Genomic DNA, 20,759 nt, shown 5'->3' with positions numbered 1-20,759 from the left:
TGATCATCCAGGTACTCCAGTACCGCAATCCCCCGCTGGCGCAACAATGCCAACACTTTATGAAGACCCGAGGAGCTGAGGCGAGACCAAAGGGTAATGCAAAAAAATTGCTAATGCGCCTCACCCACGGGAATTGTGGATGATCAACATGTCGGATTATGAAGGTAAACAGATATTGATAGAGGCCAGAAGATCCCCTTGATGTAGGAGTGCCACTACCATACAAATTGATTCCATTCGTAACTTCTGTACCTGCACAAAGCGATTCAGAGCTTAGGGGTCCAAGATCAGACATACCTTGTCTTCCTTCATGGGAACTTAACAGGTTTGAAGAAAACCCTTGGAAAAAAAAAAAAACATACCGATTCTGGAACAATCACCCCTTGTAGTAGCAAGTCTTGCACTGCCCCAAAGAGACCTCGCAGGCGGTCTGGGGATAAAAACAAGTTGGAAGGAAAAAACCTCTCCGGAGAAGCCTGAAAAACTTGATCTTTTAGCCAAACAGAATCAGCTTGTGGCTCCACCTGACTTGAATCAGAGGTCCATGGGTCCAGAAGGACCTGCTCTCGGCTTACCACACCAGGGTCCTATTGGAACCTCTGGAGGAGGTCCTTACAGACCTAGATCACTTGTCTTGACATCCTGCTTAATGACATCATCCAGGGAGGATCCGAATAGGCAATCCCCTACAAAGGGAAGATCAGATAAGGCCTTCTTGGACGTCTTGTCCCCTTACCATCATTTTCAGCCATATCCTGCACTGAAGGACCACGGCTGTCACAGACAGCCTAGAGACTAAGGGAGCCACATCCAGAGAGACCTCAGACAAACTGCAACCCCTGGACAAACTGGTCCACCAGCTCAAAGGCAGAGAGAACCTGCCCCCCCTCCATTCCTGCAGATACTGGCAAAAAACACCCCACACAAAAAAAAAACTTCACCCACCGAACAGGGTCTGGACACCAAAGGTATGGTGAACACCAGCCTAAAGATCGAACCAGCCACAGTAAACATGTGACAGACCAAAGTCTTGTCAGAGATCTTTAAAAGCTGGAGACTCCTCCACCAGAGTTGTGGGTGGATTTTTTTCAGCCTGGAAACCTGAGTCCACCACTGGTGGGACTGTCCACTTATTCAACAGACTCCTCATAGGGATACCTTATGCTTAGGCACCACCATATTGAGTTTAGGACATGCCCATTGACTCATGACAATTTTGTCAAAGTAGGCAGGAAAAGTGGATTCCTTTGCAGTTTTGGAGGAGCTGCCGGTACCAAAATGGGACTGGCGCCTCCGATGCAGAAGCTGCATCCTCCCATTTTTTTTTTAAATTACCCGCATTGATGCAATCTGTGCATCCACCAGCGCTTTTTCATGCGCATCTGTAGCAGAAGAGGAATCATCCTCACTATCGGAGCACTCAAGTGCATGGATACATACAGTAGGGTCGCTACATACCAAGCTCACCCCGAAACATCAGGGGAGGCCGCCACGCCAACTGCGATCCCCAAGAAAACGCCGACCAAGGGTCCACAATTGGACCACCCATAAGACCCCACAAAAAACAAGGGGGCACCCTCCATCGAGGACATAATGGGACATGCCCCCTTAAAGGGGGGCCGCCAGCCATGACAGATGCACAGGGTATCCTCACTCATACGATAATGGTGGCAAAAGTCACTAAAAAGCAGCCCCACAGCACTACCCAGTTTAAGGGAGGTGCCACGCTGACCACATGGCACAGCAGGCCGCGGCCTAAATTTCTGTGGAGGCCCAGCTACAATTGCACGGATCTTCAGTCCTGCATATGCCCAAAGAGGGCTTCAGCTAGACTCCGAGCTCCCCCCCAATGTTGGTGCCCAATTCGGCCGCAGCCCAAATTTTGAGGGTGCCCAGCTGCCAAGCCCCAGCGGAGCCAGCCACCCAGGGCAATGGAGGGAAAGGCAGACGCCCCACAGGAGGCAGTGGCTTTAGACATCCTCACAGGTGCTGCCTCATTGGTTCTGGTCAGCCGACGAGTAGGCCGCGGCCTAAATTTTTGGCTGGATCCGACCGCATGGGGTGCATACCCACAGATGTAAAACATCCACTCCCCCAGCTCAACTGCCACAGGGAGTTTAATGACATCCCTGCCCTAGTCACCAACCCCCAGGATGGCAGCGAACCCTGCACAACCCCCCCACTGCGTACCAGGAAAACCCGGTCAGCAGCAGCAACTCCAACCAGCCTTCCTGAAGAGCATGTGGCAACAGACAGCTCATAACTGCACCGAGGGAGGGGGCTGAAAGTCCCACAATGACCAAAATTTAGAGGGGCTGGGGGAAGGGAGGGGCCCACATCCACCCTGAAAGGCCACCAGGGAAGGGGGACACTAATTACCATACCATGGAACCAGGTGGGCACCGCTCAAGGCAGACCACCTCTCCCATTGGAATGGGGGTGCTGTGGGTCAGGAGGCAAGCTGCGACTCAGGTCTGGACCAGGTCGTATGCGTCCTCGCAAGACATTTAACTTGCAGGCCAACCCCCCCAGTGGGGCTCTAGCACAGCCGACCTAGCAGAGAGCCGAGGTCTGCACAAGCTCGATGACCGGACTGGGGAGGCCATAAGAATCTAGAATAAGTCGGTCACCCAGTCCAGCAGTTGATTGTAGTTTTCAAAAGGAACAGAAGACTACGGGTGAAAAAAAAAAAAAAAGTTAGGACCAGAGATGCCAGCAAGAACTAGGTCCTCATGCCTGACTAGGCAGAAAAATAAAAAAAACAGAATGCCTATAGCAGGAAGTGGGAGTATACCTCCTGTGACTGCCCCATAGGCATGGTAACATTTTCCTGCCTAGTGTCCTCCTGTAGGGGGGCAGCATAACCCAATGATTAAGATTCAGGAGCTGTGTGTCGAAAGAAAGAATAGAGAACTTACCGTAAAATTTTCCAAGTCCTGACAGACGCAGCAGTCTCTTCCAAGTTTCATCACTATTGGGCAATGGCACCCTCTGCAGGAGCAGGCTAGGTAGTGAAACTTCATTAAAAAGCTTTAACTAGACACCTTAGGGGCTGTCCCTCTCGACATTACACTCAGACACTTGGAGCTTACTAATCAGTTTCGTAGTAAGCAGTACAGAACACAAACAACCCCAAAATAGAGGGTCAGGACTGCATCTGTCAGATGACTCGTAAAAAAATTTACTGGTAAGTTCTTACAAAAATTCAATTTTCTTACATCCTCTGACAGACGCAGCCTCATCCAAGTTTCATCACTATTGGAATGTCCCAAAGCATTGCAGGTGTGAGGGGTGGGAAAAGACGCAACCAACAGAATGGCATCGTGCCAACAAGGCCAGAACAAAACGTGGCCAACAGGGCAACAAAAGCTCAAGAGGAGCTAACCCTAGAACAAAAAAATTCACCCCAAGAAGAGAAAACATGTCTCCTCAACAAACCGCAACGCTCAAAACTTTGTGGCCAAAAGGAAGCATCCAAGGATGCCATCACGTCAATCTTGTAGAATTTTCAAAGAAAAAAAAAAAAAACTGAGACCGAAGTCCCAGTAGGGTATCCTAGGTCCTACTCCTGAGCTAGGCAGCAAGAAACTGATTAGTAAGCTCTAAGTGTCTGAGGGTAATGTTGAGAGGGACAGCCCCTAAGGTGTGTCTAGTTAAAGCTTTTTAATGAAGTTTCGCTACATAGCCTGCTCCTGCAGAGGGAGTCATTACCCAATAGTGATGAAACCTGGAAAAGGCTGCATCTGTCAGAGGACGCAAGAGAAATTTTTTTTACTTATGCACAATGACAAAGTATTCAACATTTTGGCTGGATTCACATGCGATGCTGGAACCTGCGAGATTTCTGTGCAGTTTCCCGCATCGCATGTCTCTTGCAGACAGTTTACACTGCCCTATGTGCACCACTGCAGGTGTCAATACAAAGTTACCGACACCCCCAGATCGGTTTGCAGATCACAGTGCGAACAGTGATATGGCACAGAAATTTGATTGCATAGGTGTGAACACCCATGCAATCCAAAAAAAGGTCTTGCACCATTTTGGTGCAAATGCTATTGTGTGAACCCAGCCTTTATCCCCTAATATTTTCCCAGAGGACAGAAGAGAAGAATCTATACAGGGCCAACACAAGTTTACAACTGTCCTCTTGTCAAAATCCCCAAAACTCACAGCTCCACCTTTCTTAATTTGCTATACATATTTATAAACATTCCAAGTGGATGCAGCTGAAGGCCAGTGATGAAAAAGAAAAACCGATTTGAAGTGCACATGTTCCTAGAGATCAGCTAGGTTGGCAAACTACCATATAGGTGCCTATAACTTTTCAGCAGCACTTCCATTTAATTTCAAAAAACCTCACAGCCTAAAAACCTATTTGCACTAGGGCCAGTGAGCCTTCCCATGAACATGTCCAGGACCTGGTGATTTTACAATTAGTAGCCCAGTGACCCCCCCCCCCCCTAGGAACCATCAGCTCTTCCAACACTTAAAAGGCAGGCGTCATTGCCGTTCATTGGCAGACTACTTCTAACCATATGCATCCAATTTTAGATGTGGCAGTTTAAGTTGGGCATAGTCAAAGCGTTACATCATGCTCAATGGATAATATAATTTTACACTTTAGTACATTAGTATAAAAGGGGGGGGGAAGCAGAAGAGTACTTTTGTTTATGAGAAGTGCAAGAACTAAGTTCATGTATTCCAGGGCTTTTTAAAGCACAGAAAGATTAAGTTACCATAATGGGAAAATTAGAAGCAGACCCTCAACTGTGCCAAATTCCACAGGTCTTAAAATGGATACCCTCCATTATGAATACGCTTTCTTCCACCATTAAAGCACATATTAGATGTCTGCTCAATAGTAACACACTATGGGCTGTTCTGTAGCCACAAGGTGTACAGCTCAGTACTTCCTGGGCAAAGCCAATACAAGGATGGCCCTTCCACAAAGTTTTGCCTTTACATACTGTACAGGGAACAGGAGAGTCGTCATCCACCACTATTGGCTTCGTTAACAGGGCTAGTATCAAATTCTGTAACAAGTTACTTCAAACATCACCAAGTTAAGAGGGAAATTAGAACTCTATAGGGGACCTTGCTAACAGTATCAAATGCCACAGCAGCATGCATATTTATTTATTCAACTACTTGGAGCATAGACTGGTTAAATTCAGGCGGTTCAGCAGGAATAAGATGAGTTTCAATCTATGTATGGGCAGGCTGGTTGTACTAAAGTTGATTCAATCAACTTATTCTGATAGCTGGGAAACAGTGTTAAGGGGAAGTGTGCAATTTTCTTTCCCTCAACTGAGTTGTAAGGAAAGAAAATTTGTTAGTTTATGTTTTGCCTTGAAAAGCTTACTACATCACCATGCAGGCATACCACTTGAGATGGAAGGAAATTAACCCACTGGTGTACTTTACTTTTAAGAGAAACATTTCAAGCAGAAACTGACCCTGTGAAGGTCCAAAGAAAAGCTGCAGGTGCCAACCACCATTCATGTTAAAAGGTACATACATAAAATATTTTTTTTATATCAGACCTTAAAAAAAAAAAACCTACTAATAAAGTGAAATTGGGCCATAACAATTTTAACAAAGCACTACTAATTTCAGATGCTGGAGAATCAAGGAGACAAGCTAATGACATACTTATTACAAAAAAGTCAAATCTGTAGAAAATGACCTTGTAAAATAGCAATATTTCACACCATTCTTTCCAACAGAAGTAAAAAGTTCAAGATAAAAAAAATAAACACACTAGCCTTTAATACTATCATACCCTTGGTGTGCTTGCACTTTTAGAATTTAGGATGACCGCCTTAGGCAGGGCAGGAACTTTACCATTCCCCCTCCCCCAAAAGCTAACACAAAGACTGCTATGGTAACACCTAGAAAAATAAACCTGTAATAAAGCAGGGTTGGGCAGGCAGACTATACATTCCAGAGCTTGAAAAGGTCTAGTAATGCAGCCGCTCCCAGACATTACCTCAAGTGTAGTAACCATTTAAATGATAAAGAAAAGTTCACAGGAAAAAAAAAATGAAATCTAACCAACAAGGCTTTACGTACAGGTACTCGAGTTTAACTAAGGGCCATTTAATCTTTAAATACAAGTTAGTATATGGACACTGCTCCCTATTTCTGCTCTAGATTTTAAGAGCTTATTTTCTTTGTTATACTTCATGTAGAAACAAGTATGACATTACCTGTGCATTGGTAAAAGCCATCACTGAAAACGGTACAGAATTTATGACATAGCTGCAGTTTAAACCTTATAGGCATGCAAAATTGTCATTTGTAGCAACCCTTACACATTAATGCACTATAACTAGCCATCCTGAATGAATCATTGTAAATCTTGGAAATATTCAATGGAATGTAATGGTAGCACCACACTAACAGCAGCGCATGCACTGCAAATAACCCATTTGCCAGCAGCTAAAAAAAAAAAAGAAGGACACTAGCACTTAATGACCTTTTATACAAGAACATTAAAACTTTTCGATAAAGGTGTTCTATGCAGATATACATAAAGGGTTTTTATGCACATTCCAGGGGGGGGGGGGGGGGGGAACTAATCAGATGCCTTAATGCATTCTTTATTCTGGCACCATCACTTCCACTTTATGAAGCCAGAAAACATGCCTAGTGCAAAATTGGCACTGAGCCCTAAACCTATGTAAAGATGGTTCAAGGAAGCCCTTTAACTGAAGTGATTAGAAAGGGGGGGGGGGGGAATTCTGAATACCATCACAGTAACTGGCCAGCCATCTTTGCAAATGAGTCACATTACCAGCAACAAAATTACAGCGTTGTACAATTACCTTTAAAGCAATTTTGTTCAAATAAAGCAAAAATGTCTTACCTTTGTACCAACTGTTATATCTTGGACAATGCTATAAAAAAGGGAAAAAAAAAAAAAAAAGTTACAAATCTGTTCTGCTGAACTCACTAGAATATAAGCCAATGTAAAACCATTTCTTATGTGCCCTTTATAACATTGGTGAACTGATCCACATCCAACAAGTCTGTGCAAGAAGCAGAAGTCTGAGACTTTAAAGCGGTAGTAAACTCTCCCCCACAACTATCAAGTTTAAATCAGCATAACACTAATAATCACTGCATTTAGAGGTCTCCTTACTTGCTCAGTTGTCTTGTAATCGGTGCCGTTTTTTCTAATGACGTCACCGACACATGCGCAACTCTCCTGATTCAAGGCAGTCTTGTGTGCCATCAGTCCACTGACAAGTATGCCGTGTATGTTAATTCCACTCCCTGCAGCACTGCGCTCAGAAATGGCAAGATTACCGTTTTTTTATTCACAAGTTCCCGCTACACCACATGTGACGTCACATGGAGTGTAAGCATGGGCAGAGGACAGCATTCTAAAGTGGGGATCAGCCGCAGTATCAATGGACATTAAGAACAAGGCTTGGCTAAAAAGTTATTGTGCATGAGCAAGATAAACAGCTAGGGCTACATGAAAGGGCAGAAGTAATCTGAAATGCAGGCCTGGAAAATATCCAAGATGGCGCCGGCTTATCCCTGAAGGCACGTATTTTTAAAGAGGTAAAAAAAGTAACGCGATTGGGGATGGATTATGAAGGATGTTTGTTAATGGCTTAATAAAATTGACTGGATAAAAAAAAAAAAACCAAGTAGTTTATTTAAAAAAAAAAAAAACCAAGTACAGTAGTTTATTTAAAAAAAAAAAAAAACAAGTAGTTTATTTCCTCTAACTGCTCATAACCTGGAATAGGTTGTCATTGCAGTTTACCAAGTTAGGTTATGCATGTCTAGACAAAGGCATTCAACTGCAGAAAATGGTTAAATGCAAGTCTTTAAAGTGAATGCTGAGAATGCATAAGCCTTGTCAAAGTGACACTTTAAATTATGCTAGGAGACCAAGTTTTGCTTGAAGGTTTTCATGATAGACCTCACATTTCGATGCTGGTAAAGGCTACTATAAATTAGCATAAACCAAAAAGGTAGTTTTAGTTCCTAGTCATTAACACAGGGGCCATTTTATCACCGTATAGCTGTCCACCAGGGTCTGGACAAGGGAGATTATAAAAAAGGGCCAGCAATCCACTGCACATGTACCCTTTGATGAATTGCTACCGTTTCCACAAAAGACAATAGCTTCTTGCAGTTTGATCAGCCAATTCAGACATCAAAGCACACCATATATTCTACAACTTTCTTGCACAAGTGTTCTTTAGATTTACCAAAACCATACAACATGAGGTCTGACCTAAACATTTACAATTTGTATGCAATCAGGCAGACCCTTGCACCACATAGTAAAAGTTAAATCCAAAGGTAACTGAAGAAAATTGTAGAATGTATAACCATCTTGAAAGTAGTAAGGTTTTAGTTCTTGAGAATTATACTTCCCTAGGTGGATGCAGCATTGGTCCGATACTGCATCTGTCCCCCGGCGCTTCTACACTGAGAACCAAGTGATCGAACACAGCCAATAGCTCCCCGACCTTCCTTCCCTCTTACAGGCAGCACCTCTCTGCTCTGTGCCCCCACTCATAGGAGTGCTGAGCTGTGAAGGAGGTGGGGAGCAGCCAGCTGAGGCTCTCAGCAGCTCGGCTTGCTGAGAACCTGAGCTGGGTGTCAGTCCAGTCACCTGGTGGATCCAGACTGCATGGTCATGACGCAGTGCCTGGACCAACGTCTGACAGCAGAGAGCGGACTATCTGCACTCCTATGATCCATAGGAAGAGATGTACAGCCAAACAAGATCAAAGGGCACAAGGCAGGCCTAGCTTACCAAGAACTCAGGTGTTGCAAAACCAGAAGTGCATACATGTTTAAAGCCTGATTTGATTAAGCACATTTTGCTAGCTATTCATCCACAACCATCAAAAAAAGCAGTGAACTGATTTTATTAAAGCAAAAGGTATGATCTGGAATTTTTAGTACAGTTTAACTCCTAAAAGGATAACCAGTGTCCACTTGTTTGCAACATAACCTACTTGGATGAAATGCAACATAACCTACTTGGATGAAATGCAACTCCCCATTACAACAGCAGCCTTATGAAAATCGTCCACCCTGTTCCAAGATCAATCACAAGTGATTCGATTGACAAGCTCTTATTGAAGTGGCATTCAGACCACGCATGCACTGGAGATAGGCATACACCAAAGAAAATTTTTCCATACAAGCCAGACCGGTGGCACAGCAAGGTTTGCTGGAAAACTGCATTTCAGGTTAAGCATATGAAAAATTGTCAGAGGAGGAGGAAAAGGATAAAAGTGCACTTCATTAAAGCTAACAGAAGATAAGAGTAGCTCTTCTAACGAAAGCAGATGACTTGACACCACCACTCTTGGCTGAAGGGACAGTTTACAGGGGGCTTTAAAGGAGGAGAGTTACTGCCAAAGCTTGTTTGGCTGTACATCTATGGAGCACAGGAGTGCAGTCTGTTCTCAGCAGAGCAGGCTGAAGTCTGCTGACATCACAGAAGTCAGGCAAGGCAAGGAGTCATCACGACAATGAAGTCGGGATCTGCCAGGTCCCTGGACTGACACCCAGCTCAGCCTCTCAGGGAGCCGCTGAAAGCCTGAGCCGGCCTCTCCCACCCCAGCACTCAAGTGAGCAGAGCGCTACTGGCTGACAACCATGTCTAATGCATGCAGTTGCATCACAATGGTTCAGACATTAAAGCAGGCATCAAGAAGTTTTAAAAAACTAAACCATGATTCTCCTAACAGCCCTTTCAAAAATAGATCTATATAAAATATGGTCTACAATTAAGATAAGCCTTTACTTGCCCAAGTAAGTTTCTATAGAAGAGAAATCTGTACTGATGAGCAGAAGGAAAGCACAAACCTACCATATTAAAGCAAATCATACAATGTTAAATCAAATACAGTAGAAAGGGAAAATTTAGACATCAGTTAGAAGCAGGATGCAATGCTGTCATCAACACAACAACCACTTCATGGGTCTGTTTTGAGGCCCTAAGCATAAATGCAAGCTTGACTTCTAGGACAAAACTCGGCAGTGCACATCACATTGGCTACAGCAAACAGTTAACAGATAAGTGATAAAGCCTTTTTTAAAAACAGGTTACACTTACCTGCTCTGCACAGTGGTTTTGCATAGAGCAGCTCAGATCCTCCTCGGGTCCCATGCTGGTACTCTTGGCTACTCCCACCTGCCCCCACAGCAAGCAGCTTGCTGTGGGGCACCAAAGAATGCACACTCCTGAGAAAGCTCAGTGTCCATTTACAGAGCAGTTGCTCAGCCACACCCCCTCTATCTCTTGATTAGCTCACTGGCTGCTATTGACAGCAGCTGGAGCCAATGGCCCTGCCAAAAGCCTATCAGGAATGCAAGCCCCTGAAAAGGCAAGGCTCTCGTGGACATTGCTGGATAGAGAGGGGGCTGCTGTGCAATTATACCTTAATGCCTAGACTACATAAAAAGGTAAAAACCTTAAGACTATACAACCACTTTAAAATTGCAGCCAACTTCGGTGTAATTGTTCCATTGTTCTAAACCAGGGCTTGACAAATATGCTTTGAATCTAGGAACCTGCTAAAAAAAAAAAAAGAAGATTGAGCCAGTTTTTGTGTAAAAGCTTTTCTTTCCATGACAAAACCCCTTCTCTTATGTAGCCCTGATGTGAATCTTTACAGATGCACGATACAGGTTTACACACCGAGAGAATACACGGTGGTGCCGGTAGGCAAAAACACCTTTAGCTATGCTGCAGGTAAGCCCAAGGGGCGACGTCAATAGATACCCAGTCGGCAGCCAGCTGCCCAGAACAGCATGTCTGGTGCGTGCGGCAAAAGGAATTGCTCATGCCTGGGAATGGGCCGACAAAAGCCCAAGAATGCAATTTCTAGTCACGGCAACCTGGGATTTGTCAAGCCCTGTCCTAAACATAAGTCAGCTACCTGCAGAATCCAAGGGACTTTATCCACTCCATTTAGATTTAGGGTTACATACATGCATCAATCCACACCGAAGTGGTGAGATAGCAGTGTTTCTCAACCCCGGTCCTCAGGGCACACTAACAGGCCAGATTTTAAGTATTACATTGGGGAGATGCAGACTAGAATACTGCAATCACTGAGCAGCAAATGATATCACCTGGGATGCATTTCAGTTTTCTTGCAAATCTGGCCTGTTAGTGTGCCCTGAGGACCGGAGTTGAGAAACACTGAGTTAGTGGACCACATTTTGGGGCCCCGTTTTAGATATTGCCTTAGATAATAGCCTAGCCAATTTATTTAGAGCCCTTTCACACTGAGGCGCTTCTAAACTGCTCAAAAACGATGAGTGCTTTTTAGGCATTCACAGTGCGCTTTTTCAAGTACACGCGAGACAAACTTGCCCAAAAACCATTTTGAGGTGCTTTTCGGGCACTTCTCATTCATTTCAATGGAGATTGGCATTTTTGAGGCACTTTAGCTCTCTAAACATGCTCCAAAGATGCTTCATGTCAGATTTTCTCACTTCACTGCCAGCACATCGCCCCAGTGTGAAAGCAGTTATTGATTTAAATGGGAAGCATTTTTGTGAGCTTTTCAGGTGCTTTCACTAGTCCTCCAGATGTTGTAAAAATTAGAATATGTACAGCCTGGAGTAAAAGGTAGCTCCCAGGGCCAGATAAAAGCACATACAGCAGGCTGACAAGACTGCTGCCAGCTGAAACTAGTGGCTCAAAGTAGAACTCCAGGTATCTTGACTTGAAATTGTTTGGCCCAAGTTGATGCAAACAAGTTACTTCAACAAATGGTGCAAGCGCTATATTAAGCATTAACTACATACAGCTTGCAGTGCTTTGTGTCAGCAGTGGGATGGGACTTTCCATCCCCTTGTGAAAAAAGCCAGACTTAGCGCTGCTCAGCCATTCACAGGAAGCCTTGTATTAGGGTAGGGTTTCCCAAGTTTGGCCAAGGAGAAGAAGGGTGGATGTCAAGATCTCTACATTAACCAATCCTAGGAAGCCTTGTACTCACTGATGAAATAAAATGCTTCCTGTAAATGGCTGAGCGGCACTTAAAGCGGAGTTCCGGTCTAAAATACCTTTAACTAAAAATACCCCTATAATACTAATCCATCGCCCTTTACAGAACCGCTATACTCATACTTACAAGGTGTACAGTATTGGATTTTAGTCAAAATCTTACTTTTAAAAACGCTGTCTGGGCGCGGCCATCTTAGACGTGGGCACCTGAAGCCACAGTGTAATCTGCTGTGTCCTTCCTGATTCCAGGGAGTGTTCTGGGAGTTCCTCCTGATTCCACCCTCCTGGGAGTGATAAACAGTTCCCAGGATGCAATGCAAATGCGGAAGTGATGTTGGTGGCCGTGGCCACAGAGGGAGAAGGAGGAAGTACAATCAAAAAAGCCCTGAAAATAAGGTAAGGGGTTCCCAAAATAAATTGAAAATGCCCAATTGCTGATTAGCATAGCGAGCACTCCAGGAATCACTAAAGTTGCAAAACAGGCCGGAACTCCTTTAACCCCACTCAAGTTTGTTCCAGGAGCAGGACAGAAGTCCTAATCATGCTGGTGGAACAGCAGAGAAAAGTTAAAGCTGTAATTCTGGGATAAGCAAATATCTAAATGCAAGAGCCATGTGTATTGTGTATTTACCTCACCAGATTTGGTTAGTACAGGCCAGTTAACACTAGCCTTATTGGGCAACACTGTTCAATACATAGACAGGCAAAATGCTCTAGATCCTGCTGTTCGTTTACACCAAATCATTGTGTACACTGAAAAAAGTAATATTGCATTTTTGTGAAGAGTGTTCTAACTACAATGCATAGCTTTTTTGAAGTATAATGGTAAAAAAAGGAAAAAGCACTGCGATGCATTTGGCATCCTGTAGAACACATGTACAACCTATATTAGCTAGCATATTATGCACACCTCTGTGTGAACCCGCTGGTATAAATGAGCCCTAACCCAGTGTGGTTTTGGAGCTTACTGTAATGAAGATCGGTCACCCCTACTCTTGTGCACGGTGACTGGTCTTGTATCCAGGCAGGTCTGACCGCAGATGGAATGACATGGCAATTGAATGTGCTTGGTAATAAAGGGCCTACCCACACAAAAATATAATTATTAGGGGTGAGGGGGATTTAGGCTAGGTTCACACTATCACTTGTGCAGGAATGTGCATCGCATGCATTACTGCACCAAACACATTGCTCTTTAGCAGACTCAAGGGTGCCGTTTATTAACCACTTAACTACTTGGCACTTTCACCCACTTCATGCCCAGGCCAATTTTCAGCTTTCAGTGCTACCGTACACTGAATGGCAATTGAGCGGTCATGCAACATTGCACCCAAATGAAATTTTTTAGCATTCTTTTGAGACAGATATGGCTCTTTGGTGGTATTTAGCTAGCCAATGGGGTTTTTTTTGGCTAGTTGATAACCGGCAAACCATGTTTACATTGTGATCAGCTGTGATTGGACAGCTGTTCACATGCTAAAGTACTGCCGTGATTGGTTCTTAAAGAGGAAGTAAACCCTCTAAAACTTTTACCTATAGGTAAGCCTGTGATAAGGCTTACCTATAGGTACTGTAAATATCTCCTAAACATGTACCCTTTAGGAGATATTTACCTTACATGCAGCCAGTGACGTCACTGCCGCATGCGCTCTGAAGGATGGCCGCTAGTGCCTTTTCTTCAGATCCCCGTGACTGTCGGCTCCCGCACGCAGGAGTGACGTCATCGCGGCTCCGGCCAATCAGATGGCCGGATGCCGCAATCCCGGAAGACGGGCGACTGGACATGTCGCCCGTCATAGAGGTGAGCGGACTGCACGGCGGGGGCTCGTTCTAAGGTATTTCATAATGAGCTAGTATGCGATGCATCCTAGCTCATGTGTTTCTCTTTCAGGTCAAAAAAAAAAAAGTGTATGAGTTTACAACCTCTTTAAACACAATTTGATTTAAATAGGCTGCTGTACACGGACAGACACGCATGTACCTAGAAAAAGCAGAACCAAAGTAGCTTTAAAATTATGTGAACACGCAAGCTTTTTATTGCAGAAGAGACATACAACAAAAAAATACCTACCTTCTTTAATACATAAATTGCACTCAGTTTAGAGCAGGTACTGAGTGTTGGCAAAAACCTGCTGCCACTTTTTCTGGAATCTCTAGGCAATGACAACAGTTTTCCCCTCTGCCCACAACCTCTTGGGACACATCACAGGTCCTAACAGACTGTGGGACCATTTACAAAGTGCAGCGTGAGTTGTGCATGCGCAGTGGAAAGCAGCCTGAAGCCGCGAGGGTTCACTGCCGACTTCACAAGTAGACATGCAGAGTACTGGCAAAGAACTGGCGCAGGTGAGAATGGTGCCGGTTTCCTGAAACGCAGAGTACTGGCAAAGAACTGGCGCAGGTGAGAACGGTGCTGGTTGCCTGAAATGCAGAGTACTGGCAAAGAACTGGCGCAGGTGAGAAGGGTGCTGGTTGCCTGAAGAGCTAAGAGTCCTTATTTTAAGTCAGAAAGCTTCAATATCTGAAGCTGCTGGACTTTTTCTACAGAATTAAGATCCTAAGTACTGCGCACTTTAACACATTTAAAAAAAGTTGAGAAACTTTGAATCAACTGGAAAACAGCCAATTATAGCCTTTACATTTTGTAAGCTTTTTTTCCTTTTTAGCCACAGCCGATTGGTTGCTAGGGGCAACAGCAGCAACTAAATTAGAACTGATCTCAGACACTTACTAATTCCCCTCCCACCCGCCGTCAGTCTATAATGACTCTTCCCTGCGATCCAACCCTACAGATTGCACAACTTCCCCCTCCACCCTAGTTACACTTCCAACTGCTGATCTGAAGGAAGCCGCTGCCAACGTCAGCCCTTTATCCCCCCCCCCCCTATAAAAAAAACGGCCTAACGATCAATTCTCAAAGTATGATCAGCAGCAGATCAAAGTTATATGGAGGGATAAATGCAGCCCCTCGTGTGAAAGGGTGTGCAGCAGCCAGGTCTAGTGGTAAGCAGCGTGTGTACAGACAATGGAGCGGAAGCGGAGATCCCTCCGGCTGAACTTTGCACGCAGCGAGTCCCCCCCGCTCTATACACGGCAGACGAGGGGATCGCTAAAGTTAATGAGTTAAACAGCAGGAATGCATTTAAGGGGAGGGAGAGAGGAGATCAAGCCCCCACCACTACCTCCCCTCCTCCAGACCCCTCAGGTAACCAGGCATACAGCACACCACGTATGCAAATCAAGATGGAAACCAGGCGATCGCCACTTCCTGGAGCACTGCTCTCCATCCCCGAGTGCGCTCATTACCTGGGTGGGGTGGGGGCCAGCTTACATGGAGCCTAGCAGCTTCGGAGGAGCCCCAGCCACAAGGCGGAAGGGTAAAAACCTCCCCCCCGCCACAGCCGCCTCGTCCTCATAAGCAAACTCCTCAGCAAACTTTACCTCCAACCATACTGAGCTTTATAGCCACATATCCCCTCACATAGACTCTCCACAGCCCAACCGCCACTTTACTCTGCCCCTCCCAGGAACCCCAACACGGACCCCACGTTGTAACCCCTCACGGGCGAGCACATTACACACCCGCTTTTATAGAAGCGGCCGCCCGTTCGTTAGGCCTATATAAGCGCGTACCAGCTTTACCCACCCCCGAGCCCAAGACACTCACCCTTCCATGGCACACACAACAACCACCCGGCTCTGAGAGGAGGCGCCGCAATAACCGAGGAAGTCAATGCGACCGCCTCATATACACTCTCAAAATGGCGACTGGACTAGTGACGCAGGGGGCTGAGAGGCCATTGGCTCTGGGAGCGGTCTATCAGGGGCGGGAGGTGGGGTTGGTAACCAGAGTCCCGCCTCTACTATTCCCGCCAAGCTAAAGAGAAAAGGTGCGTCACCAGCACAGAGTCACGCCCACCTGAATTAGTGGCAGTCATGGCAGAAGTGCTGTGTGGCGTGGGACGAGGAGGGGGAAGAAAGTTTTTGTCTTCCACAGTGCATGTGGTGAAAGGTGGTTGAGAAGCACTGTGTATCCCAAACACAACTGACACTAAGACAAAGAATAAACTTCTTGTGCTCACCTTTTCCATTATGTGTGAGTGAGGGCAGCTTCCTTGCCTCCACTTCCTGTATACATGCATGCATTCCAACAATGGCTGCAGAAGAATGGCTTCTGGTGGTGAGGAGAGTGGACGGTGCTTGAGGAATGGGTTTATAGGCAGACACTTGTGGAAGCCTTTGTCACAGGGTGACACTGCTAAAGCTGGATACACACTATAAGATTTTCTTTAGATTTTTTTCCTTCAGACTTACCAAAACCATATAATATGAGGTCAGACCTAAACACTTTAAATTTGTATGCAATCAGGCAGTCCCTTGCACTACATATTGAAGGTAAAGTCCCATACACACGTACCGAATGTCGGCCGAAAATATTTGGCCGTCGAACGATCGGCCGATTTTCGGGCTTGTTAGTATGATGCTTCCGACAGCCGACAGCGCACTTTCGGCCGAAAAGAATCTGTCGTGCAAGCATTAAAATTTTTGTTGGCCAACACCAGAACGGCCGATTGTTCGCCAGTCAGTACAGATTTCGGCCGACAGACAGCAGATTTGCAAGACTGGGCATGCTCAGAAAAGAAAAAACACAGGGAAATTAACCATCACATGACATCACTTCTGCAGTCGGCTGTTGTTGGCCGACAAAATTTGTGTGCAGTCTTTTGCACTTTTCAACAGACAAGACAGCCCTCGGACAAAAGACGGCCGGTACGTGTGTATGGGGCTTAAATCTAAAGGAAGTCTACCAACAAAAGTTGTATATTGTGTATCCAGCTTAAAGCGGTAGTATACTAAAAAAAAAAAAAACCCTGCAAGACAAAGGCATAATGAGCTAGTATGCATCGCATACCAGCTCATTATGAAATACTTACCTTAGAACGAAGCCCCGACACGGACCCCCGGACACCGCTGTGGGAGCTGACATGATCCCTCGGCATCTCTTCCGGGTTCGGCGGCTCCGGTGCTGTGAGTGGCCAGAGCCGCGAAGACGTCACTTCCGCGCATGTGCGCAGGAGTAATTTTCAGGCACTTTTTGGCAAGGAACTCTGAAGGTCCCCCCAGACCTTCAGAGCGCATGCGCCGCTCGCGTGAGCGGCTGCATGCAGTGCAAATATCTCCTAAACCGTGCAGGTTTAGGAGATATTAAAGCGGAGTTCCGGGCACAGAAACATTTTTTCAATAAACATACCCCCCGGGACAATCAGGGCTAGTACATTCCACAATGGCTAGCCTCTGATCTGTCCCGGTTCGCACTTACCTGCAAGAAGAAATACTCACTTATAAAATTTCTTCCACAGCGTTGCCATCTCTGTTGTGGGCAGCTGAAGCCAGCGCGATCCTCTTCTGCGTCCTCTTCCGTGTCTTCTCCCAGAATGCGCCTTCACCGGGCCCTCTCGTCACTACCGGCGCGGCGCGGCATTCCTACACAGCTTCTGGGCATGCCCAGAAGCTGTTTAGCAGGGAATGCGGCATCGCATCGGAAGTGACGAGCGGGTCCGGTGCCGTCGCATTGATTCCTGGGAGCGATGACGTTCAGCTCCCAGGAATCATTGCAAACCGGAAGTGACGGCGCGGGCCGCGGCCACAGAGGGAGGAAGTGAAAAAAGGTGAGTATTTCTTTCTACAATTATGAGGTAAGTAAAAAAAAAAAAATAATCCTAACTATCCAATTCCTTTTCAGGTGAAGCAAAGCAAGCGGATGGGCACAAAATCGATTAGGTCGATTTTGTGCCCGGAACTCCGCTTTAATTGTACCTACAGGTAAGCGTTATTATAGGCTTACCTGTAGTTAAAAGTCCCAAAAAGTGGTATACTACCGCTTTAAGGCTGGGTTCACATATGTGTGAATTGGATGTGTTTTCACGGCATCCAATTGGCATAACATGCAATTGTGACCGTCTCTCAATGGAGTCGGTTCATATATGTCCAGGGTGGCTGTGGTGCGGACTCTGAAAGCGTCCTGTGCGTTTTTGGGTCCGGTTCAGGTGCAAATTCAGGCAAATTTTGGACCTGAACTGGTGAACAGAAATGCACAGGACCTCAGGCTGGAACCCACCGCTGCACATAGGTGAACCCAGCCTTAACCACTTGCTACCCGCCCACCGTCAAATGACGGCGGTGCGGTGCATCTATTGTTCTGGGACGCTATCATATGACGTTGCACCAGAGCGGCCTCTCTCGCGGGGGCGCGCAGAGAGGCGATCGTGGCCGCGCCGTGTTGCTAGGACACAGCGCGACCCCGATCTTGGTAAAGAGTAAATGACATGACTCTTTACCCATGTGACCGGCTGTGTGTAAATGAGGAAGTGCCGTTTATCGGCTCTCCTCGCCTCACACTGTCAGAGTGGGTGGTGAGGAGAGCCGATCGGCGGCTGCTCCTCACAGGGGAGACCAGGACAGGTAATCAGGGCACTCATGATCAGTGCCCTGATTACAGAAAAGTGAAATAGAGTACCCATAGTGCTGCCAGTCAGTGCCTGCTCATCTAGGCACTGACTGGCAGCACTATGGGCACTGATGGTAGTGTCCATCAGTGCTCATCAGTGCAACCTCTCAAGGCCCATCAGTGCCGCCCATCAGTGCGGCATATTAGTACATCCTCATCAGTGCCACCTCATCAGTGCCCATAAGTGCCACCTCATCAGTGCAGTCTATCAGTGCCGCCTCATCAGCACACGTCAGTGAAGGAGAAAAATTATTTATTTTCAAAATTTACTCACAGAAAATAAGAAAAGCTTTTTTTTTCTCAAAATTTTTTTTTTTTTTTTTTGTAAGAAATAAAAAACCCAGAGGTGATTAAATACCACCAAAAGAAAGCTCTATTTATGTGAAAAATAATAAAAATTCATATGGGTACAGTGTAGCATGACCGCGCAATTGTCATTCAAAGTGTGACAGCGCTGAAAGCTGAAAATTGGCCTGGGCAGGAAGGGGGTGAAAGTGCCCTGTATTAAAGTGGTTAAGCATAAGTAGGGAACAGGGACAGAGCGTGGTCAGCCTATTGGGCCTGAACAAGGACCTTCTTGGTGAGTTCACGTGGTAAAATAACTGCTTAAAGACCACCTGCCGCAGATATACTGCGGCAGGCTGGCTCTCCTGCACAAACCACTATACCCGTATGGCGGGTCACGGGCGTGCCGCTGGCGCCCACTCGGCAGTTGCGATGGCCGCCGGGAACCTGGTAATCGCTGCAGGGACTGACAGAAGGCGGTGTGCTGTTGTAAACACGCAAAACACCGCTCATCTGTCACTGATTGCAACAGGGTTACTGTGTTCCTGTTATCTCAGAACACAGGAGCCCTGTTTCTATCCACCAAATCTGGCCCCCACACAGTTAGAGTCACCCCCTAGGTACACATTTAACCCTTTGATCGCCCCTGGTGTTAACCCCTTCCCTGCCCGTGTCATTATTACCATCGTGACAGTGCATATTGTTAGCACTGATTACTGTAGTAATGTCACTGGTCCCCCCAAAAGTGTCAAAAATGTCAGTTTGGCCATTCTAACACCTGGATATGTTTATTTGTGAACCATGCCATTGTAGATTTTGCTTTATGTTTTGGATCATTGTCTTGTTGGAAGACAAATCTCCGTCCAAGTCTCAGGTCTTTTGCAGACTCCATCAGGTTTTCTTCCAGAATGGTCCTGTATTTGGCTCCATCCATCTTCCCATCAATTTTAACCACCTTCCCTGTCCCTGCTGAAGAAAAGCAGGCCCAAACCATGATGCTGCCACCACCATGTTTGACAGTGGGGATGGTGTGTTCAGGGTAATGAGCTGTGTTGCTTTTACGCCAAACATAACGTTTTGCATTGTTGCCAAAAAGTTTGATTTTGGTTTCATCTGACCAGAGCATCTTCTTCCACCTGTTTGGTGTGTCTCCCAGGTGGCTTGTGGCAAACTTTAAATGACACTTTTTATGGATATCTATAAGAAATGGCTTTCTTCTTGCCACTCTTCCATAAAGGCCAGATTTGTGCAGTATACGAATTGTTGTCCTATGGACAGAGTCTCCCACCTCAGCTGTAGATCTCTGCAGTTCATCCAGAGTGATCATGGGCCTCTTGGCTGCATCTCTGATCAATCTTCTCCTTGTATGAGCTGAAAGTTTAGAGGGACGGCCAGGTCTTCGTAGATTTGCAGTGGTCTGATATTTTCGCTTGCACAGTGCTCCTTGGGATGTTTAAAGCTTGGGAAATCTTTTTGTATCCAAATCCTACTTTAAACTTCTCCACAACAGTATCTTGGACCTGCCTGGTGTGTTCCTTGTTCTTCATGATGCTCTCTGCGCTTTAAACGGACCTCTGAGACTATCACAGTGCAGATGCATTTATACGGAGACTTGATTACACACAGGTGGATTCTATTTATCATCATTAGTCATTTAGGTTAACATTGGATCATTCAGAGATCCTCACTGAACTTCTGGAGAGAGTTTGCTGCACTGAAAGTAAAGGGGCTGAATAATTTTTTTGATGGTTTGAGGCTTGGTTCACACCAATGCGAATTGGATGTGGATTTCTCCGCATCCATTTCGCATGACAGGAGATTATGACCAGCTCTCAATGGAGTCGATTCACACATCTTCGTGGCTGCTATGGAGCAGATTGCGTCTTTGGCTCCATTTCTGGTCTGAATTCAGGCAACAATTTGGGCCTGATTCCTCCCTGAAACGGAGAACAGAAATGCACCGGA

The 20,759-nt window shown here is 45.8% G+C and overlaps 1 protein-coding gene across 1 annotated transcript in view; it reads right to left on the bottom strand.

Moving 5' to 3' along the window:
* Positions 1-15,788, bottom strand: part of PTBP1 (polypyrimidine tract binding protein 1) — a 33,952-nt gene extending 18,164 nt beyond the window's left edge. The window contains exons 1-2 of the mRNA XM_082268647.1: positions 15,669-15,788; positions 6,869-6,899 (exon numbers count right to left, since the gene is read on the bottom strand). Coding sequence (XP_082124773.1) covers positions 6,869-6,899; positions 15,669-15,676 — 39 coding nt within the window. The 5' untranslated portion in view covers positions 15,677-15,788. The remainder of the gene's footprint in view (positions 1-6,868; positions 6,900-15,668) is intronic.
* Positions 15,789-20,759: the final 4,971 nt, after the last annotated feature.

This window comes from Pelophylax lessonae (assembly GCF_965119305.1).
Source record: "Pelophylax lessonae genome assembly, chromosome: 1".
Taxonomy (NCBI): Eukaryota; Metazoa; Chordata; class Amphibia; order Anura; family Ranidae; genus Pelophylax; species Pelophylax lessonae.
This window is presented reverse-complemented; position numbering and strand designations above follow the sequence as displayed.